The 18,168-nt window shown below is 38.9% G+C and overlaps 1 protein-coding gene across 3 annotated transcripts in view; it reads left to right on the top strand.

Moving 5' to 3' along the window:
• The window catches only part of OSBPL5 (oxysterol binding protein like 5), a 174,766-nt gene that overhangs the window by 102,413 nt on the left and 54,185 nt on the right, over positions 1 to 18,168 (top strand). For all 3 annotated transcript variants that reach the window (XM_088146039.1, XM_088146041.1, XM_088146040.1), the window contains exons 2-3: positions 13,114 to 13,270; positions 15,320 to 15,393. In XM_088146039.1, coding sequence (XP_088002165.1) covers positions 13,114 to 13,270; positions 15,320 to 15,393 — 231 coding nt within the window. The remainder of the gene's footprint in view (positions 1 to 13,113; positions 13,271 to 15,319; positions 15,394 to 18,168) is intronic.

Raw genomic sequence — 18,168 nt, forward strand, 5'->3', positions numbered from 1 at the left:
CTCTTTTTTATCATAATGACTTAGTTGCCAATAGATGCAGCTCAGTCTTACTGTGTAAAAAATAGTATCCAAAGTGGTAGCAAATGTATAGTCATGTGGTGCAAAAATAATCAATTAAAAATTTCTATTATGTACTGGGGAGACAAAGAAGTCACCTGTATTCATTCAGGCTGTAGTTTGTGTTCATTTACTGGGATTAATCTGGTACAGTGGTACCTCGGTTCACGAACTTAATTCATTCCACGATTCTGGCTGCGAACCGAATCAAATTTTCCCATAAGGTTCAATGTAATTACGGTTAATCCGTTCTGAACCATATGTATTTTTTTAAAAACCACAAAAATATGAAACAAAGTACAGTACAGTATGAAGAGAGAGAACACTAACCTTGCTTGAGGCGACTTCTGGCGTGGAGGACAGGAAGGCAGGTGGGGAGGCGGTTATTGTTTGGAGGGAGAGTCCCCCTCCCTACAGGAAGCCACGACCACGTGTCAGAGCAGGGAAGATGACCGCGGGTCATGTTCATCACCCGATGCAGAGTTCACGAACGGAAGCAAAATTTTGCGAATGGTGCTGTTCATGGACCGAATTATTCGTGAACAGAAGCGTTCGTGAACCGAGGTATTACTGTATTACCTCGCATGTAGCATTGTACCCATAATTTGGTTCATACCGTGCATTAAACCATGTTTGCCTAAACATGTTTTACTGAATAAATTGCAATTTGGACATACACCATGGGTTAAATACCACAGTGGGTTGGGTTCATACCATATACCGAAACAAAATCAAATTATGTTAGGGTTATCATTATGTTTGAACCCAACCTCTGAGTCAACACTTTGAGCTGTGGGAAGAGTTCAGGGTGAGTAGCTTAACACAGTCAGTGCCTTCAAATTAATATAGCAATCATGTAAATTCAACCAAATATGTTAATTTGGGTTTCTTCCACCAGATTATTATGTTCTGTGTGGCTGAAGAGAGCAATGTGCTATGTGACTAAATCCTGTCTGTCTCTCATCCAAGTGAATTTCAGTAGCCTCCTTCAGGCAAGCATCTCTTAATTATGTGAGTTGAAATCTCTGTTGCAATGAAGGCACTTCAAGCCCTAACAGGTATTTAGCATTTTGTCAGATTGATACTGTCAAGTGAAGGCAATGATGCTTCTGCTGTTATTTGCAATTGTATTCATGTTTCTTTAGATAGTTAGTGAATCCATTTGCCTTTTCCTGGAGCCAAAGACAGAGATGTGAATAAAACAGAGGACTCATATGCTCAGCTGGAGAACATATGCTTTGTTTGCAGGCATAATTTAACATAATCTCTGCTACAGCATTGGACAAGGCCTCTGTTTAATGCCATGCCACTGTGAAGGTTTCTATGATTTCTTCTAATGAAGAGCAACCAAAACAGATAAAAACTTTACAGATATTAACTCGTTCCTTATGGCTGAGTACCTTGACCATGCAGATATTTTACTTCAACTCCCAGTAGCCCCCAGCCATCATTACCAGTATTCCATGAGGAATGCTGGTAATACAGTGGTAGTTTGACAACATCTGGAGGATCACAAATTGCCCACCACTACCATATATACTGATATTGGTAAATAATTCTCTCTAAAGTCCTGGTAATTTGTGTTTCTATTCAGAAACCAACAAACATCCTTATTTTAAACCACGGATTGTTGCACATAACACTGAACCATTAATCATGGCCTACTAACCACAGTGGGTGTGTTCACACATTGGTCAAATCAAAAACAAACCACATTATGGCTTAGTGGCAGGTGTGAACCCAACCAGTAGGCTATATTAGGAGGTTAATTTGACTGGTGGCAACCTCTTGTAATTGTTTTGGGTGCGGGATCCTTGTCAAGAACAGAGTCCATCAGTAGCAAAAGAAACATTGATTCCCATTCCATCCATAACAACAGGGAAAGCCACCTGTGGTTCACCTGTGAAACTAGAACCTTAAGTATTGCAAGGTATTAATAAATTGATTCCAGTGAGTGCTATTATACACAGGGAGGAGTAGCCACATTTATGTCTGATTGCCTAATGACTAATTATTCTGTGCAAGTCTAGTTAACTAGAATAAATGACTCTGGAACACAACTGGAAGAACAAGCTGGAGAACATGGCTGCAAGAAACAGATCCTAGACCCATTTAAGTTATTCTATTACAAAAAGGATAAAAGAAAGCCAAGCAACAAGTGTTTACATGTTTTTTTTAACACAGTGCTTCTTTGCTTGGTTGATTCATTAATGCTCATATTTTTGAAAGAGGGCCTAGAGCCTCTCTGCTTTCAAATGTGTGACTGCAAACCTGGAAGCCAGGAATGCTATTTGAGAAAGAGAAAGAGAGAAAGAAAAAGAAAGTTTAAATCCGTAGACCCTAAAAATGTGAGGCTGGTGTTAAGTGCTGTATTGGAGAGTCTGCTGTACTCTTTATGATTTCTGTATTATTCATGCAGTGCCTGAAGGTGAAAACCTTGCACGTGATGCTCTATATTGCTTAGATTAGATAGCCTCTTGGTACCGACAGGCGGGCTGTTAAGAGATAGGTGTCCAAAGGCTTGCAAAAATAACGTTTACGTAGTCAAGTGGGTTCTAGCTGGAAATTGACACCTCAATTTAATTTAATTAGGATTTATATATAACATTGGTATCAGTGCTTTTCAAGTTGCCTAACAGCATTTTTCTATACAGCCAAGTTCAGGGACACTGTGTACATGATAAGATCGTGGCTAAACGGTGCATTTTCGCTTGAAAATGTTTGGAAGGCATTTTCTCTGGTTAGTCAGACTGCCTTCTGTGACTTTAGTCAGTCCTTTCTATTTTCAATAGCCCAGAGTTAAAAAAAAAACATGCACCCCTCGTTCTGCTTTCATCGCTTCCTGTGTCATGCTTTCCATAGCATTTTCAAATCCCAGCTGCACGCAAGCAGCGCTGCTCTCTTTATGATCCTAATTTCAGAAATCCCAAATAGTGATTACAGTCTTGCTAGCAGGGTGGTCAGATATAAATGAATGATGGAAGTGAGCATTTTTGCTTGCTATTTGGGGAAGGAAATTAACTTCAACGTCATTCTTCTTTCAGTCAGAATAGCAACTTGTCTTCAGCTACATTGACCTCTTTCCCCCATCCCCAAAGGGAGAAATATAATTATGGGTATTCTCAAGAATGAAGCTCAGTGTGCCTATTAATCTGGGTTTGAGAACATTGCCAGTGTGCTGACTAGAGATTACTGGAGTTGAAAGTCCACATGGTTGGGAAGGCTTTGTGCAGTAGGCGGGGATTTCCTCTGCCGTTGAATATGATGGGAGAGATATTAGCACGGGGATATAGAAGGTATATTTAACTGGAAAACTTCATTTAAAAGCCATGAGAGTTAATTACCGCTGTTGAGCCGATGGGCCAGGATGGAAGTTGAGCCCAGTGCGTGTATACTTGGGATGGGAGTGTTATGGCACCTTTGGTTGTGTGAAGTGGTTTTAATTTTTTGTGGGTTTTTAAAAAATTTTTTGTATGTTGTCATGAGCTACCCAGGGTTGTTTTGTAAAAGGTGGGCAGCTATATAAATCTTTCATGTAAATAAATAAATATGTTTGTATAGCTTTTACCAGCAATCAAAAATTGCATATTTGGGTGGACTCTGTTCTACTTAAAAAAGAAAAAAAAACCCACAGCATTAAGAGTTACCTTTAAAAAATAAATTATCTTTGGGAAAACACAGCTTAAAATCAAAATTATTCTGAGAATTATTTGATTGCTTTCATTGAGATTTATGTCTGGTTTTACATTATTAAATTGGAGTGAGATGATCCAGGATGTTCCAAGTACATTACATAATTCCTAGGGTTTTATGATTTAGCCACATGCATATGTTATCTCCTTTCATTGAACCTCTCACCTATATTCCAAATAATAATTTCCAGAAGGATTCAGAAGACTCTTGCATCTGATTACTGAAAGGTAGTCTTGTCGTTTTTAAGCAGATGATAGGACTTAGGAAGTTTGGCTTGTATGTGGCAATGTACACAGAAATTCTAGTAAATCATGATTAATAGGAGAAGAGTAAACAGAGACGTCTGCATTTGCCCATTCCTCCCTTCTTTTGGCACAAACACACAAAGAAGAGAGTGAAAGCTTCTGCTTCCATATTATAAAACAAATACAGTGTTTTCTTAAGCCTAAACTGGGATTAATTTTAAGCATTTTTTTGGCAAGGGAAGGCAAATATTTTTCTTTTATTAATTGGGGCACCAAGGGCTGCAATAGGCAGGGCCTCATGCATGTGGATAAGAGCTTGTCCAGAGTTGGCTGGGCAAGCAGTTTTCTTTGTTTTTGCATTTTACTTTCAGCTTTTAGAGTGATACGTCACTATGGCAATTTTCATGATGCAAGCTTCAGAACAGGTGGAATGCTGGAAAATCATATTGATGATTCTTAGCATTGCAGTCTAGAGATTTTACGCAGGCTATGAGTTGTCCACCTCTCGCTAACTGCCATTACAGTTCATCCATTCATTCATTTATTGTGGTTGGTCGCATAGTCAGCCAGATGTTTAGAGAGGATTTGGCATTTTTATCCACCTATCGAGTCCTTCCCAAGGAGCTGGGATAGGCAGATGTTGTTGTTTGATGGGGTTAAAGGTATTGTCGCAGGATAGAAACTGTTTCAAATAAAACTGCCTTTTGCAATTGACTGATGGTGATTTTGTCAATGCCGATGGTCTTCAAGTGGCGCTCCAGATGTTTTGGGATTGCACCCAAGGCGCCTATTACAACTGGTACTATCTTTGCTGCTTTCTTCTCCTTCTCCTTCTCCTTCCTCCTCTTCTTTTGCTTCTGCTGCTGCTGCTTGGATTTTTATCCCACCTTTTTATATATATATATAACTCAAGGCAGTGAATATACCTAATGCTCTTGCCTCCTATTTTCCCTCTAACAACAACCCTGTGAAGTGGGTTGGGCTGAGAGAGAGTGATCCCCCAGCCAGCTTTCATGCCAAGGCAGGCCTAGAACTCACAGTCTGCTGGATTCTAGGCCAGCACCTTCAGCACTACACCAAACTTGCTAAATAAGTCCATCCCAAGAGAAGGTCAAGATCTCCTTGATAAATATTGAGTGTTATAACAACTGCAGAGAGCTCATGAAACCAGCGGTAGTTGACATATATAATTATCAGCCTCATATGGTTCCATCTGATTTTTAAATTAGCAAACGATAAAATAGAGAAGTGAAATTGTTTATGAAATCTTGTCCATCCATTAGCCTGTTTCCTGCATGCTCTGAAATAGTAAAAGCATACAGTTGACCCATTTATTTTTTTATCTAATTAGTTTTTTGAGGGGGGAGGGGCTGCAAATATATCTCCTGAGTTTGTTAGGCTAAAATGTGATTTATCTAGCTTGAGCTCTTTAATGCATTTTAAGAACCCAGCCATTGTGTTTAGCTTGTGGCTTGGTGTATTGTGTTAAACCACCTAACTGGGTTAATTCAAGTAAACCATGGTAAAACCCACCCTGTGTACCATGCTATGCAAACGCAACTAAAATTCCCACAGTTGATCTGAATGGAAGCATAGGCCCCAATCTTAGTTTGACATTGGCTTCCCCAGCAAAACATTTATGAGAGAAGTGAATGCTGAAATGGTGGTTACCTAGATCGGTTTTCAATACATCTTAACTATTACAGAATACAGTGTGTTTTTGTCAGGCAACTGCTGAGGACACTTGCACCCACGGGCTTGCAGCCCATTCAGGTTCAGCATTGACCTGTTCAGTCACTGACATCTCATGTTTGAGAACTGTAGTGCTGCTTTTCTGACTCTGCTGATGATTTATTTGAAACCACAGCAAAGCTAGTGTTTTCTTTTCAGTGATGCATTTGTATCTAGGACTACCAGATCTAGGCTGCAGAAATCTGGTCAACCACTAGGCAGCAGAAAAGCGTTAGTTTTCTGTTTTTCTCTGTGAATGGTTCCCAGCTTGTGGTTAAGTGGTTTCCCCATTTTCAGGAACTCTTGCCTCATCCCTGCCTCCCAACTCTCAGGCTTCAGCTACCTGGCATATCATCTTCAAACTGCTTTTTGGGATTGGAAACAGTGGCTTTGTGGAAGCACTCTAAGCCTGACAAGTTGTGTCAACTTTAAAACAAGGTCTAAAGCCTCCCAGTTCAAATGACTCAATTTCTTTTTACCCGAGACTGTGGGAACTGAACTACAATCACCTGTTCAAACACTTCACACATGCATCCACATTTCTGGGTGACTGGGCATTTTTTGGGTCTGGCAATGGTTTCTTAAGGCAGTTAGAACCACTCTCTTTTGCAAGTAGACATTAATTTACCTCCAGTGAATTCCTCCCAGTGAGTTCAGTGTTGTCAGCCAGACTTAGAGCTGTATGTATATTCTACCATCATAACATGTCTGGATGGCTTGAAACTGTAATCGCTGTGGAGTCCTTGGGGTTCTCTGAGCTTGGTTCTTTTCTTGCAAACGTTTCATTACCTGGCTAGGTAACATCTTCAGTGCTAAAATGGGCTGGGGTTTGCTCTCTATTTATGTGCTGTGGCCTGCCTTGCCAGTGCTGGTAACGGTGGGGTTTTTTTTGTTTTGCTCCTCTGGTAGTTCTTTGGTTGGCATATGTTTGCTGCTTGATTGTGTGCCTGGTGGTTGCAATTATTTAACACAATCAAGTAGCAAACATATGCCAATCAAAGAACTACCAGAGGAGCAAAACAAAACAAAACTCACCGTTACCAGCACTGGCAAGGCAGGCCACAGCACATAAATAGAGAGCAAACCCCAGCCCATTTTAGCAGATGTTACCTAGCCAGGTAATGAAACATTTGCAAGAAAAGAACCAAGCTCAGAGAACCCCAAGGACTCCACAGTTCAACCCTGAGCTACACATATTCACCTCTATTGGTACTGTAATCTCTGCAGTACATTAAATGTATGCTATGAAATTAAATATCATTACTGGAGCATTTAATAGAAAAAAATCAGAATATTAATATTGCCGAAAGCAGCTGTTACTTTGAGAAGTGCTTGAAGACTGCATGCAAACCATGTTGATAGCCCTGCTTTATGAAATACTCAAATGGAGTACTCAGAAATGGTCTTACTGAATAGTACATATGCACATGTTTTATTAAATAAATTTTAAGATGCTAAAATGAAATACAACTTTAGAGGTGTTGAGAGGAAGCATCAAGTATAATGAGTAAAATAATTTGTATTTCTGGAATAGTTTGTTAGTATGGATGTTTTTATTTAAAGGTTCAACAAGGTACAGGGAAATTGTATTCATGTTACAAAAGCGAGCCCCGTTTAATTTTAGGAGATTTATCTCCAAATGGAATGAAATTGCAGCGTCATAGCCTTGTTAACTCAGTAGGACTTCTTTCTTTATGAATTTCTCTTTTAACATGGATAATTAAGAGGCTATACTACTCTACCATTTGCTTAACTATTCTTCGTCAAATAAGCTGCAATTGGCTGGGTCCTTTCAACTCCCAGGACCATAAAACATGGTCTTCAAGCTATAGCAGTGAGTTCACACATCACACAAGTCAAAATCAAATGCATGGCATTACATCATAATGTGATCTGTGAATCTAGCCGTTAACTAATCAAGAGAAAAATTATTTCTGAAGAACCATAGCTGAGTTCAACACTAAGCAATAATGAAATTAGCTTAGATTTGAGGTTGTGCATCAGTAGGGTTGCTTGTTCCCTCTTACTCTCTGTACTGAACATATTTTTGATGTATGCTTTGTATTTTATTCTTTTTTTTCTATCTTGTTTGATTGTGTCTAAACTATTCTGGTAAAGGATTGGAACTGAATAATAACAAAAGAGATGCTAAGGCACATTGCCTAAACTTTAAATCTGGAGCATAAAGTGGGGATTGAAGGGTGAGACTAATGGCTAAATCCTCTTTGTTTTGCTAGTATGACATTTTGATTGCAAGATGAACTGAGTTCTTTCCTGGCTAGACAGTCAGGGGCTGAACAATGAGCTCATTTTAATGAAGGGAGCCTTCATCTTTATATAATTAATGGGATATATTGAGTATTTTGTGAGAAGAGCACTGTGAAGAATGGGTGCTTTCAGATCCTAGCTTCTCCAGACTCCAAAAAAGGGCAGCAAAATGGGGCTGCTGTTGCCCCCTGGAGTCTGGGCTTTACACATGAGGGGACTTTTGACTTGTTGAGAAGACTCCTTAGTCCCTATGTTGCACAGGAGTAAGCTTTGTGTAAAATGTTTTAAAGTTTCTTTCTCTGGAGCTCTGCAATATGGTTGCACTGAAGAATGATCAGAGTCACCTGGCTCCCTCTTGTGTGCTAGAGCTTCCTGTCTTTGGGTTTTTGACTGCTGACTGCCACCCCACTGAATTATTCAGGGCAAACGTGAAGGCAGGAGTGGGCTGCTAGGGTCATGTCAGTGCAGAGGAGAGGAACCCACACTTTGCAGTTTACTGAATCCTTCCTTGTTTCCAGAGTAGGAAATGCAAAGGGGGCTTTCTGGAGAATGGGGTTTTCACCCATAACACTAATCCTTAAGCCATAGTTTTCCATTCATAATGGCATGGGACTGGGATATTTGAGGGACCGCCTCTTTCAGGTTACATCTGCCTGTCCCATCAGATCTGGCAGGAGAGGTATTTTACAGGTCCCATCCACTAAGGATGTCATCTGATGGGACCCAGGAAGAGAGCCTTTTCTGCCTTGGCACCCGTCCTTTGGAATATCATTCCCTATCAATTAATTAGAAAAAACTCATGGTAGATTGATATTGTATATGGTAACTGCAGCAAGATTATTGTATGTACAACAATGGAAGAATAATGATATTCCCACAGTGGAGGAATGGATTGTGAAAATGTCAGAATTTGCAGAAGTGGCAAAACTGACTTGTTTGGTCAGAGAACAAACAACAATTTTTTTTTTTTTGAAAGACTGGAAACCTTATATGGACTTTTTGCTGAAAGAAGGGGACAAATGATGATTTATGGATTTGAAGATTAAGAAATATGCAGATTATAGGAAGAGATGAGGGGATTTGCAAAATATTTAAGTGGGAGGAGGAACAATGAGATGGTAATTATCTGTTGAAAAGAAGGTCGGAAGTAATTTACATATTTTTTAACTTTAGTTTTCTTGTACTTTTTCATTTTTCTTTCTTTTTTTAATTTACTTTTTATTATATGAAAATTCTTAATAAATAAATAAGAAAAAAAGATGAATATCATTCCACCTGCCAGGTTCAGCCTAAAGAACTCCATGAGACAGTACAGATATAATTCTATAGCATTTATTAGCTTTCACCTACAAGACAGAAGGGGACGCGGTGGCGCAGCAGCTTAATGACGCTGAAAGTTGCCGGCCAGAAATGGTCGACACTTCAGCGGTTCGAGCCCAGCCTTCACGTAGCAGAGTGAGCTCCTGCTTCCTCCCCCAGTTCCTGTCAAGCCAACAGTTCGAAAACTTACGTGAGTAGATAAATGGGTACTCTCACTCCGGTGGGAGGAAAAACGCTGGCGGCGCCTTGCAAAAGGAGTTGGGAGCAGTTACCGGTAGAGCGGAAGCCGCGCTTGCCCGAAAAAGGCGCGAAGCAACGGAAACCCTGCCTCCTGCGCTCGGCAGCTGGGCTCTGCTCTAGGAAGGAGGCACTGGCAAACCACTTCCGAAACACCTTGCCTTGAAAACTGCAAAAGGACTTGTCCAAAAGCAGTCACTGCAGAGTCGGTAATGACTGAGTGCAGATTAAAAAAAAAAGAAGACAGAAATCTCGCCAGACTGAATCTAAACTCCCCAAGCCAGCAAGCAAACACTGCAAATTCCTTAGGGTGGTGCCAATCTCATCCTCTTCACCTTCCCATGCTCTTTCTGGGGGCTAAGGAAATGCTTATCTCCCCGAGCGTGGCCTTCACCAAACCATTCCATCACACCACCAGAACGTAGACTGGCCTCTACCCCTGGCCTTTTGGAAGGGCCTGAAGACGTGGCTGTCCCACCATGCTTGGGGGTCTGGTAGTAGTGATGAGCCTTTTCAGTGGGTCTACTGAATGGGATGTATGGCCTGTATTCCTCTGCTGTGTTTATATTTTGTATTTAATTGAGTTTTAATGGTGGTTTTAGTACAGTTCTATGTTTGCTATGTTTAGTGTTCTTGCTGTTGTTTTTAATTGTTGTGAGCTGCTTAGAGTCACATATGTGAGATGGTAGGATATACAAATCAAATACATACATACATACACGTGTACATAAAATAATGGTAAGCAAACCACATTATGACTCTTTGCAGGGCTTGAGCCCAGTTATGATTTCTCTCAGTCTATAGAGATTAAAAAAGTTCCCTACCATCATGCGCAGCAATTTCTCTTGCTATCCATGTGATGAGCAACCATGTGGTTACACGATACAACCTTTCTTCCTATTGTGCCCCTTCAGATTAAACTCTCCCATTTGCTTATTAAAAGCCACTAAAAGATTTATGAAAGGTCTGTGAATTTAAAATTTACAAAATTTAATAAAATGAATGAATGAAAGAGCAGTAGTTTAATATAGGAAGTTTGGGATTCAGTTCCGCTTGGCCCACCTCCCATTCTAGAACCTAAGAGACACAGTTGGAGCATCAAGGAAGAGAAGAAAATTATTATTCCGTTGACTCTCCCCCCAGTCGATCCTTCAATAATTGATCCTGCACGATCCCATCCTTTCTGCATGGTTTCTGCATTTTTACCACATGAGAGCAACATAGGATGGTTGATGCACATAAGGAGCAGCCAAACAGCAATGATAAAGCAAGGAACATATGGAAGGATAATCTGTTACTTCTAAAATGGAAAGTTGGCTTAGCTCAGCAATGTCATTTATATAAATCCCATGATAAAAAATCAGATCTAAAATATCTGGAACACATTAGATTTATTGTCAGTTTTTTGGACAGCTTAGCAAAATGCGGTTTGAATTATCTGCTGTTTCCTGCCTTGCACTGTTTAAGAGTCTATCTTTTGTGTATACAATAATAAAAGACTCTGTGATGCTTGATTGCTCTTTTGTATTTCTCTTGGTAAAACTATGAGTACTAATATTGTCAGATCTCCACCTTTGAAGATTTATTAATTTTCTTAAACACCCTTTTTATTATTTAATTGAAAGCACACATTAGTTCTTCTGATTTGTATTTTGAAGATAGACCCTATATTTTAAGAAATTCATCTTTACCTCTAGTGTAATTTAACAATACATGTTCCACTGCAAAAAAATTGTACTCATTAGAAGAGCATTATTTCATAGCTCATGATTTTTAACCATTCGAGACATCCTGTTCATTCAAGATTATAGTTGTGTATTGCTGACTACCTGTGATGGAATGGAATTATGAAGGCCAGACTCAGGGAGAAAAACATTTTCTTTCATCTCCTGAGGCGAGAGGGAGAGATAAGAGGATGAGGCTGGCACCTCCCTGAGGAATTCACAATATTGTGGCTGGCATTACTTGGGATCTGGGGTCTGAGTCTGGGAAGATTGATGTCAGGCCTAGCCCAAGGAACTCCAAGAGACCATGTAAATTCAGTCCAGCAATGTTTATTAGCTACAACCTCTAGCAAGAATCTTCCCAGACTAAAACCCTGGTTCCCAAGTAATGCCAGCCACAATATTGTGAATTCCTCAGGGAGGGGCCAGTCTCATCCTCTTATCTCTCCCTCTCGCCTCAGGAGATGAAAGAAAATGTTTTTCTCCCTGAGTCTGGCCTTCATAATTCCATTCCATCACACTACCTGCTATATTGTTAACGGTATACAGTACCAAAAATTGTGAGAAAGAAACTACATTTCCCAGATTTTCTTGTTTTGTTCTTTTGTATTAAGACAGGAACATGAACAGAAATAATCCTTAATTCATAGTCTTGTAAATTAGATATTAACCAATAATTAATTGTTCCAATTAATAAACTTTTTTTTAATTTAACTTGTATACTGATTAAATCTAACTGGATCGGCTTTCCAGAGTCTCTAAGAGGGTTTTTCCTCAGCTCTCCCTCAGTAGCAGCAATGAAAACCACACACACACACACACACACACACGTGCACACACAAATTGAAATAATAAAAGAAAAAAAAACAGTAAACAGAATATGCTTATGGTATTATACAGCTTCCCCCAGTTTGGAGGCCACCAGATATGGGGTTACAGTGCCCGGTCATTGCTGAGGAATTCTGGAACCATGGGTTCACACATTGCACAAAGCCAACATTGAACCAGTTACATCATATTTTAACATGATATGCAAATCCAGCCATTATGGTTTGAGTGTGCTATTCATACTCAGTGTGCAGTATGAATTCAGCCAGTTATAATTTACTAAATAAATATGATTAACAAACTGGCTGTTTGTGATAAGCAAAGGAAGACATTGTAGCTGTGTTTTTAACTAAATGTCAGTCATAGATTTTAGTAGTTGATGTATTTACAGGTCTCCAAATAATCAGCAGCCGATTATTTCAGAACAGAATGGCTGGCCTATAACCTGATCGAGCTGGTCTCTTTTTCCTGAAATCTATCATATGGGTTGATAAAAATTTTCTGAGCTGAAATCTTTAGGAAAGATCTATGACCCATATCATTTAAAAAAAAATGTAAGCTTAAAGAACCATTTTCAAAGCTGTGAAATCTGGGAATTGGTTTCTAGTTTGGACAGTACAGTCAAGAACTTCTACACGATTTTTTTTTTTTTCGAGAAGTGGAAATGGAAGGCAGAAAAAAACATCTTGGCTGCTCCTGATATGGACAGCAGGCATGAATCAAATTGTGTACTTTAAATTAAACCAGCCTGACCAAAACTAATTTTAGGCTGCATTTGGGGGGAATAGATGAGGTATAATACTAACTGGGTTTATTACAGAAAAATTAAATAAAACTATTAAGCTCCAGCATTGACATATTTATCATATTATGTTAATTTGTTTGCCCAGGACTATATTAAAATAGCCAGTGTTTAATTTAAGAATAGATTGATTTAAGCAAGCAAAAACAAACAATAAAAACTTGAGTATGTTAGGTTACATGTGATTATTTTTGTCTCTTATTTCCAGAAAACCCCTACAGCACATGCCATGAAGGAAGAAAATTTTTTTCGGCGAAGGTTCTCACTCTGTCCTGCTGCATCTACTCCTCAGAAAATTGATCCTCGCAAGATGACCCGGAACTTGTTTTTTGGGGCTGATAATGAGATCTATCCCATTAGCCCAGGTCAGTGTGTTCCAGTAGATTCTAGAATGTGCTATGCAATGGAGATGGAGAAAAGGGAAATCAGAATCTTTGAGCAGCTCTTGTAATTTGCAGTAGTACATGTGGAAGAATTTCCAACTCCTGATGATTTTATAGTACCAGTAAAACACTTGATCTTTTCCTCTCCTAACTTGCACAAAAAATATTGGAGATAAATAAAACTAACTTTGTGTCTGAAAAGATTTAAGCATAAGCTTCATCTTCCGATATGGACAGGATAGTCCTGACCATGTGTTCAGGAACTTAGTGCTGTGGTTCTTGATCTGTCATCTTGACCCACAGTTTTTATACCTAACTTCTGAATGGTGGATCTTGGAATGTAAGTGAGAAACTCAGATTTGGGAAGCCTAACCTCTGCATATCCTATTGTTTATTGTTAAGAATGGTGTCAGTATGCACTGTTGCAAATTCTTCTAAGAGCTTAATTCAGGCATGGACATCCTGTGACCATCCAGATGTATTTATATTGTGGCTCTTGTCACAATTGTCTTCTGACTTTTATTTCTCTGTATAAAGGAAGGAACTATACATTCATGAAGTCATAATTTTTCTGTAGAATGTTGTAATCTGAAGTTACTAGTTGGACTGTACTCCAGTCTCTTTAAAGAATTATTTTCCATTTGTAGCAGATCCCCCACCATCTTCTGGTCTACCTGTAGTATTTCTTTTGCATTGTCTTGTGGATTTTCTGTTTAATTGCTGTCTTTGATCAAGACAACTCAATATTTATGTACTTTAACAGAAAAGGTTTGCATTTTAATATCTAAAGTTAAAATTTATTACAGATTAGCTTTTATTTATCTTTTTAAATTAAAGTTGGGTTTTGTTTATCTCTTGTGAGTTAATTTATCTCCCAGGAGAAGAAAAAGGACTGAAACTTCTTGACAGATGCCTCTAAGAAACATGGCCAGGAGACTGCATTGTAAAGATTATTTCCTTTTTCTACTTTTTACCTTTTACTCACCAGAGAGACAATATGCATTGTAAAAGCATTATCTTTCTCAAACACTAGGGTTAGGATGTCAAGCAATATACCCTCTGGAAGATAAGTAGTAGCAGTGGGAATTACCAAGCTGCTAACCTAAGGCAGAAGGGGGGCCAGGTTGAAAAGACGCAGAGGCCTGCTGGGAGAGGATGTTTGAGATTTCCGGGCCCAATCATTCCAATAACAACCACCACCAATCCGGTATAGGTTTCTGTAAATTATGTCTCACCATATTGTTTATGGGAGAGACACTCTTCATCTGGCTCCTCTGATGAGACCTGTACAGGAGGAGGAGGAGGAGGAGGAGGAGGAGGAGGAGGAGGAAGGCAGCTATGGCAAAAGAAAGCAAAGTATTACCAATAGTAATAGGCGCCTTGGGTGCAATCCCAAAACATCTGGAGCACCACTTGAAGACCATCGGCATTGACAAAATCACCATCAGTCAATTGCAAAAGTCAGCTTTACCTGGAACAGTTTCTATCCTGCGACAATACCTTTAACACCATCAAACAACAACATCTGCCTATCCCAGGTCCTTGGGAAGGATTTGATAGGTGGATAAAAATACCAAATCCAGTCCAAACATCTGGCTGACTGTTGCAACCAACCATAATAATACTAGGTAGTAGTAGTAGTAGTAGTAGTAAAATTTATATCCCAGCTACTCTGGGCAGTTAACAATTGTTAAAAACATTTAAAGACAAAGAACAATACAAGCACACAAAAACAGCATTCTACAGCATTCCCTAAATTGGTGCCCTCTGTATGTGTTGGACATCACCTTTTATAATAATTCTAGCTAATATGAACAAAACCCATGGTGGTGTGAGAATTTCAAAAGTTGATATCCAATACATCTGGAAGGCACATGGTTGGAAAAAGTTACTCTGCTTCCTCTTCTATAGTATGAAGCCCTATCCTATAGTTACCCTACAGCTCCTGATCGTATATCTGCTTTTGTTTTCTTTAGAAACACAGTATGTATTTCAGCAGTTCTCAAAGCTTTATTTAATGTTCTGTTTCAGGGACAGATATGGAAGGAAATAGCTTGTCCATGCTGAAGGATGAGATTCCTCAGACACCAAACTCTACTAATAAGGTAATGATAATTACAGAAAATGCTTTTTCTTTTAAAACCTGGATTGAGCTGAACTGTCAGTGGATGAAATGTCTGGTACCATTCAGTGAATTTCCTGTGTTTGTAGCTAAATTCTTGTTGCATTATGCTAGAGACAAGGAAAAGGTTCATAGATTCATGCCACTCTTGGGTCTGATTATCACACTGATCTTCAAGGATATTTGATCATCTGTCCAGAGCACATTACAATTGTGGATGCGATCCCTTTCCCAGCTCCAAATAAACCAAGGCTTGTCATGCCCTCCAGAGCAGGGAAAAATGCTTACCATAGTGAGTGGATATTAAAAACTCTGCTTTAGAAGCATTTTATTTTGAAGAGTTTGATTTAGTTTGACCCTGGTTGTTAGAATTGCCCAGACAGTTGTGGGACAGCTTCTAGGTTTAGTGTGGTGAACTGATTTGGATGAGCTTCATGCATCAAATCAAACACAGAATCAAAACAGACCAGTTCATAGACATTCTGCACTTGCAGTTTAATGGCCCAAATCACCCCAATTAAAATTGGATCCTATTCAGAGATTCATTCTGAATCAAATTTGACTTGCACACCTGAAGTAGCTACAGAGAACATCTCTCTCCATATTCAGGTACTTCCTCCACTTCAAATTATTATTTCATATTCTGATTTGGTTTCTGAAACCATACTATGAATGTGTGTATGTTGAAGTGCTACACTATAAATGGCTGTTGTTGCTGGTTACAGTTCAGTGTCGGGTGTTCAGCACCAATTTCCTGATTATTATTGTTGCTGTTGGGGGAAGATCTTACAGCTCCCCATGCCTGGCTGCAATGTTTTGTCACTATTACGTGGATCTTTGTTTAAAGAGCTAATTGATTATGGCTATTCTTGATGTGTTAGCTAGAACCAGCTTGCTCTGGTAATGGTGGTGTTTGCACTAGCTCCAGGCACAAAGAGAACAATATGTGTTGTTTGCATGTGTAATATTTCCACTAAAACATGCTCTGATCTTTGGGGAAGTTGCTGGGTTTTTTTTTTTTTAATACCACAATAAAATGTTTCCTACATGCCTAGAGAAGCCTAAACAAGCTTCAACTTGTTTATTTTATTTTCAGTGGAAATTACCTGCATGAGGGACACATAGTCTCCATCCCTCAAATGCCATGAGTTCAGCTCCCACCTCCAAACCTCTACAAGTTGGCACCAAATTGTAGTTTTTCAGGGAAAAGAAGGAAAATAAATTTGGGGAGAGGAGGGAAAGTAATAAAATGGAAAATATAAGTGATGTGATTTATGTTAAAATTAAATGTAAAGTAAATTTAATCAAATACAGTTTTTGTCATGCTCTTTGGCCTGGCCCTGTTTATTTGGGGGGAAGGCAATTCCAGGATATTATTCAGAGGCCAGGCTTAGTATTGCCCTCAGTCTGAGAATGGTTTTGCCTCTTTTCTAGTAGGCATTTTTATTTCTACTTTTTAAAATACACAGACTCAAGTGTACCTCGGCATGCTCATGCAACAGGTGGATCCCTGATAGTGACCTCCTTAGCCTCTTTAGTCTATCTGAGGGACCTTCTCCAATAGCTTTCATAGAAGCATCATCTGCAGAAATCAGCAGGCAGCGTTCTCTATCACCCTGTTATTAACACGTTTGCCTGCTGTTTTCTGTGGATCAAACAACTACTAAAGCCATAGGAAGAACCCACTTTAGACACACGGAGGCCAGATGTTTGATCCAGACTGCAGTTAACACAGCCCCTGGTTATATATTTTGATCTTCCCTGAGCAAATTGTGGGAGCAGAATGCAGATGACAATAAGAACTGCAGCACAGCATAAATGTTGGTATTTGTTTATATTTATGAGTTAACTATGTCTGTGCCTTGTATTGGCCCCAATATCTGCTATCAAGCCAGCAGTTAAACCAAGTCAGATGCTGTTGGCAGCTTACTCTGTGAGTAGAGAATTTAGGCAAGTATGATTTTAGGAACAAAATGTTTATCATCTCTCCTTGAGTCTTGTTTTCAGAGTCCAAACATTATAGGAACATTGGTTATTATCAAAGCATGATTACCTTTGGTATGTTTTTGCTGCCCAAATATGTGTGTGTAGACCTTGGACTGGGTTTTTTTTCTATAGAGCTGCTTCCATCTAAAAGTAAATGGTTTTATTATCTTGTTTTTAATCTCCTTTTATCTCCAAAGACCAGTTTCAGACATAATGGCAACCCATGATATATCCACAATAGCTTTAAGCAGGGCAGGTCACTTGCAGATTTCAGAGGCATTCTTAGAAAATAAAAATGATGGTAGCTACAGTCCAGTGCTTTGTTTGGAAATGTGCTCCCCCCCCCACACACACACATGCACCATGTGAAAGGTAAGATGAGATAATATTATTGGAGAAGAGGATGTTAAATATATTTGTTATAACCTTAAGATGACATTCATCAAAATAATATTTTAGATGTTTATTGGAGCCCTCAACAGATGTCTGAAAAAACGTTAGATATCTGCCCAACTATGTTGGAGATATTTAAAGCACGCTAACACATATATCCTGTATAATTTTTTATTAAGAGTTTTGAATAAAAGATAAAACTAACAAGAACTAATATAAAGAAAAGAAAAGGAAGGAAGGAAAAAAGACAAAAAGAAAAAGACAAAAATTGCAAATAGAAAGAATGAAAAGAAATAGAAAGAAATAGCTTCTGTTTTTCTTGCAGCAAATAAAAGTACAATTACAAAATTACCTTTTACTCTATGGTTACAAAAAGAAA

Source organism: Python bivittatus, unplaced genomic scaffold, assembly GCF_059951505.1.
Source record: "Python bivittatus isolate LINGU-HERP-01145 unplaced genomic scaffold, Pbiv_v1 ctg000480_np1212, whole genome shotgun sequence".
In the NCBI taxonomy this organism is placed as follows: Eukaryota; Metazoa; Chordata; class Lepidosauria; order Squamata; family Pythonidae; genus Python; species Python bivittatus.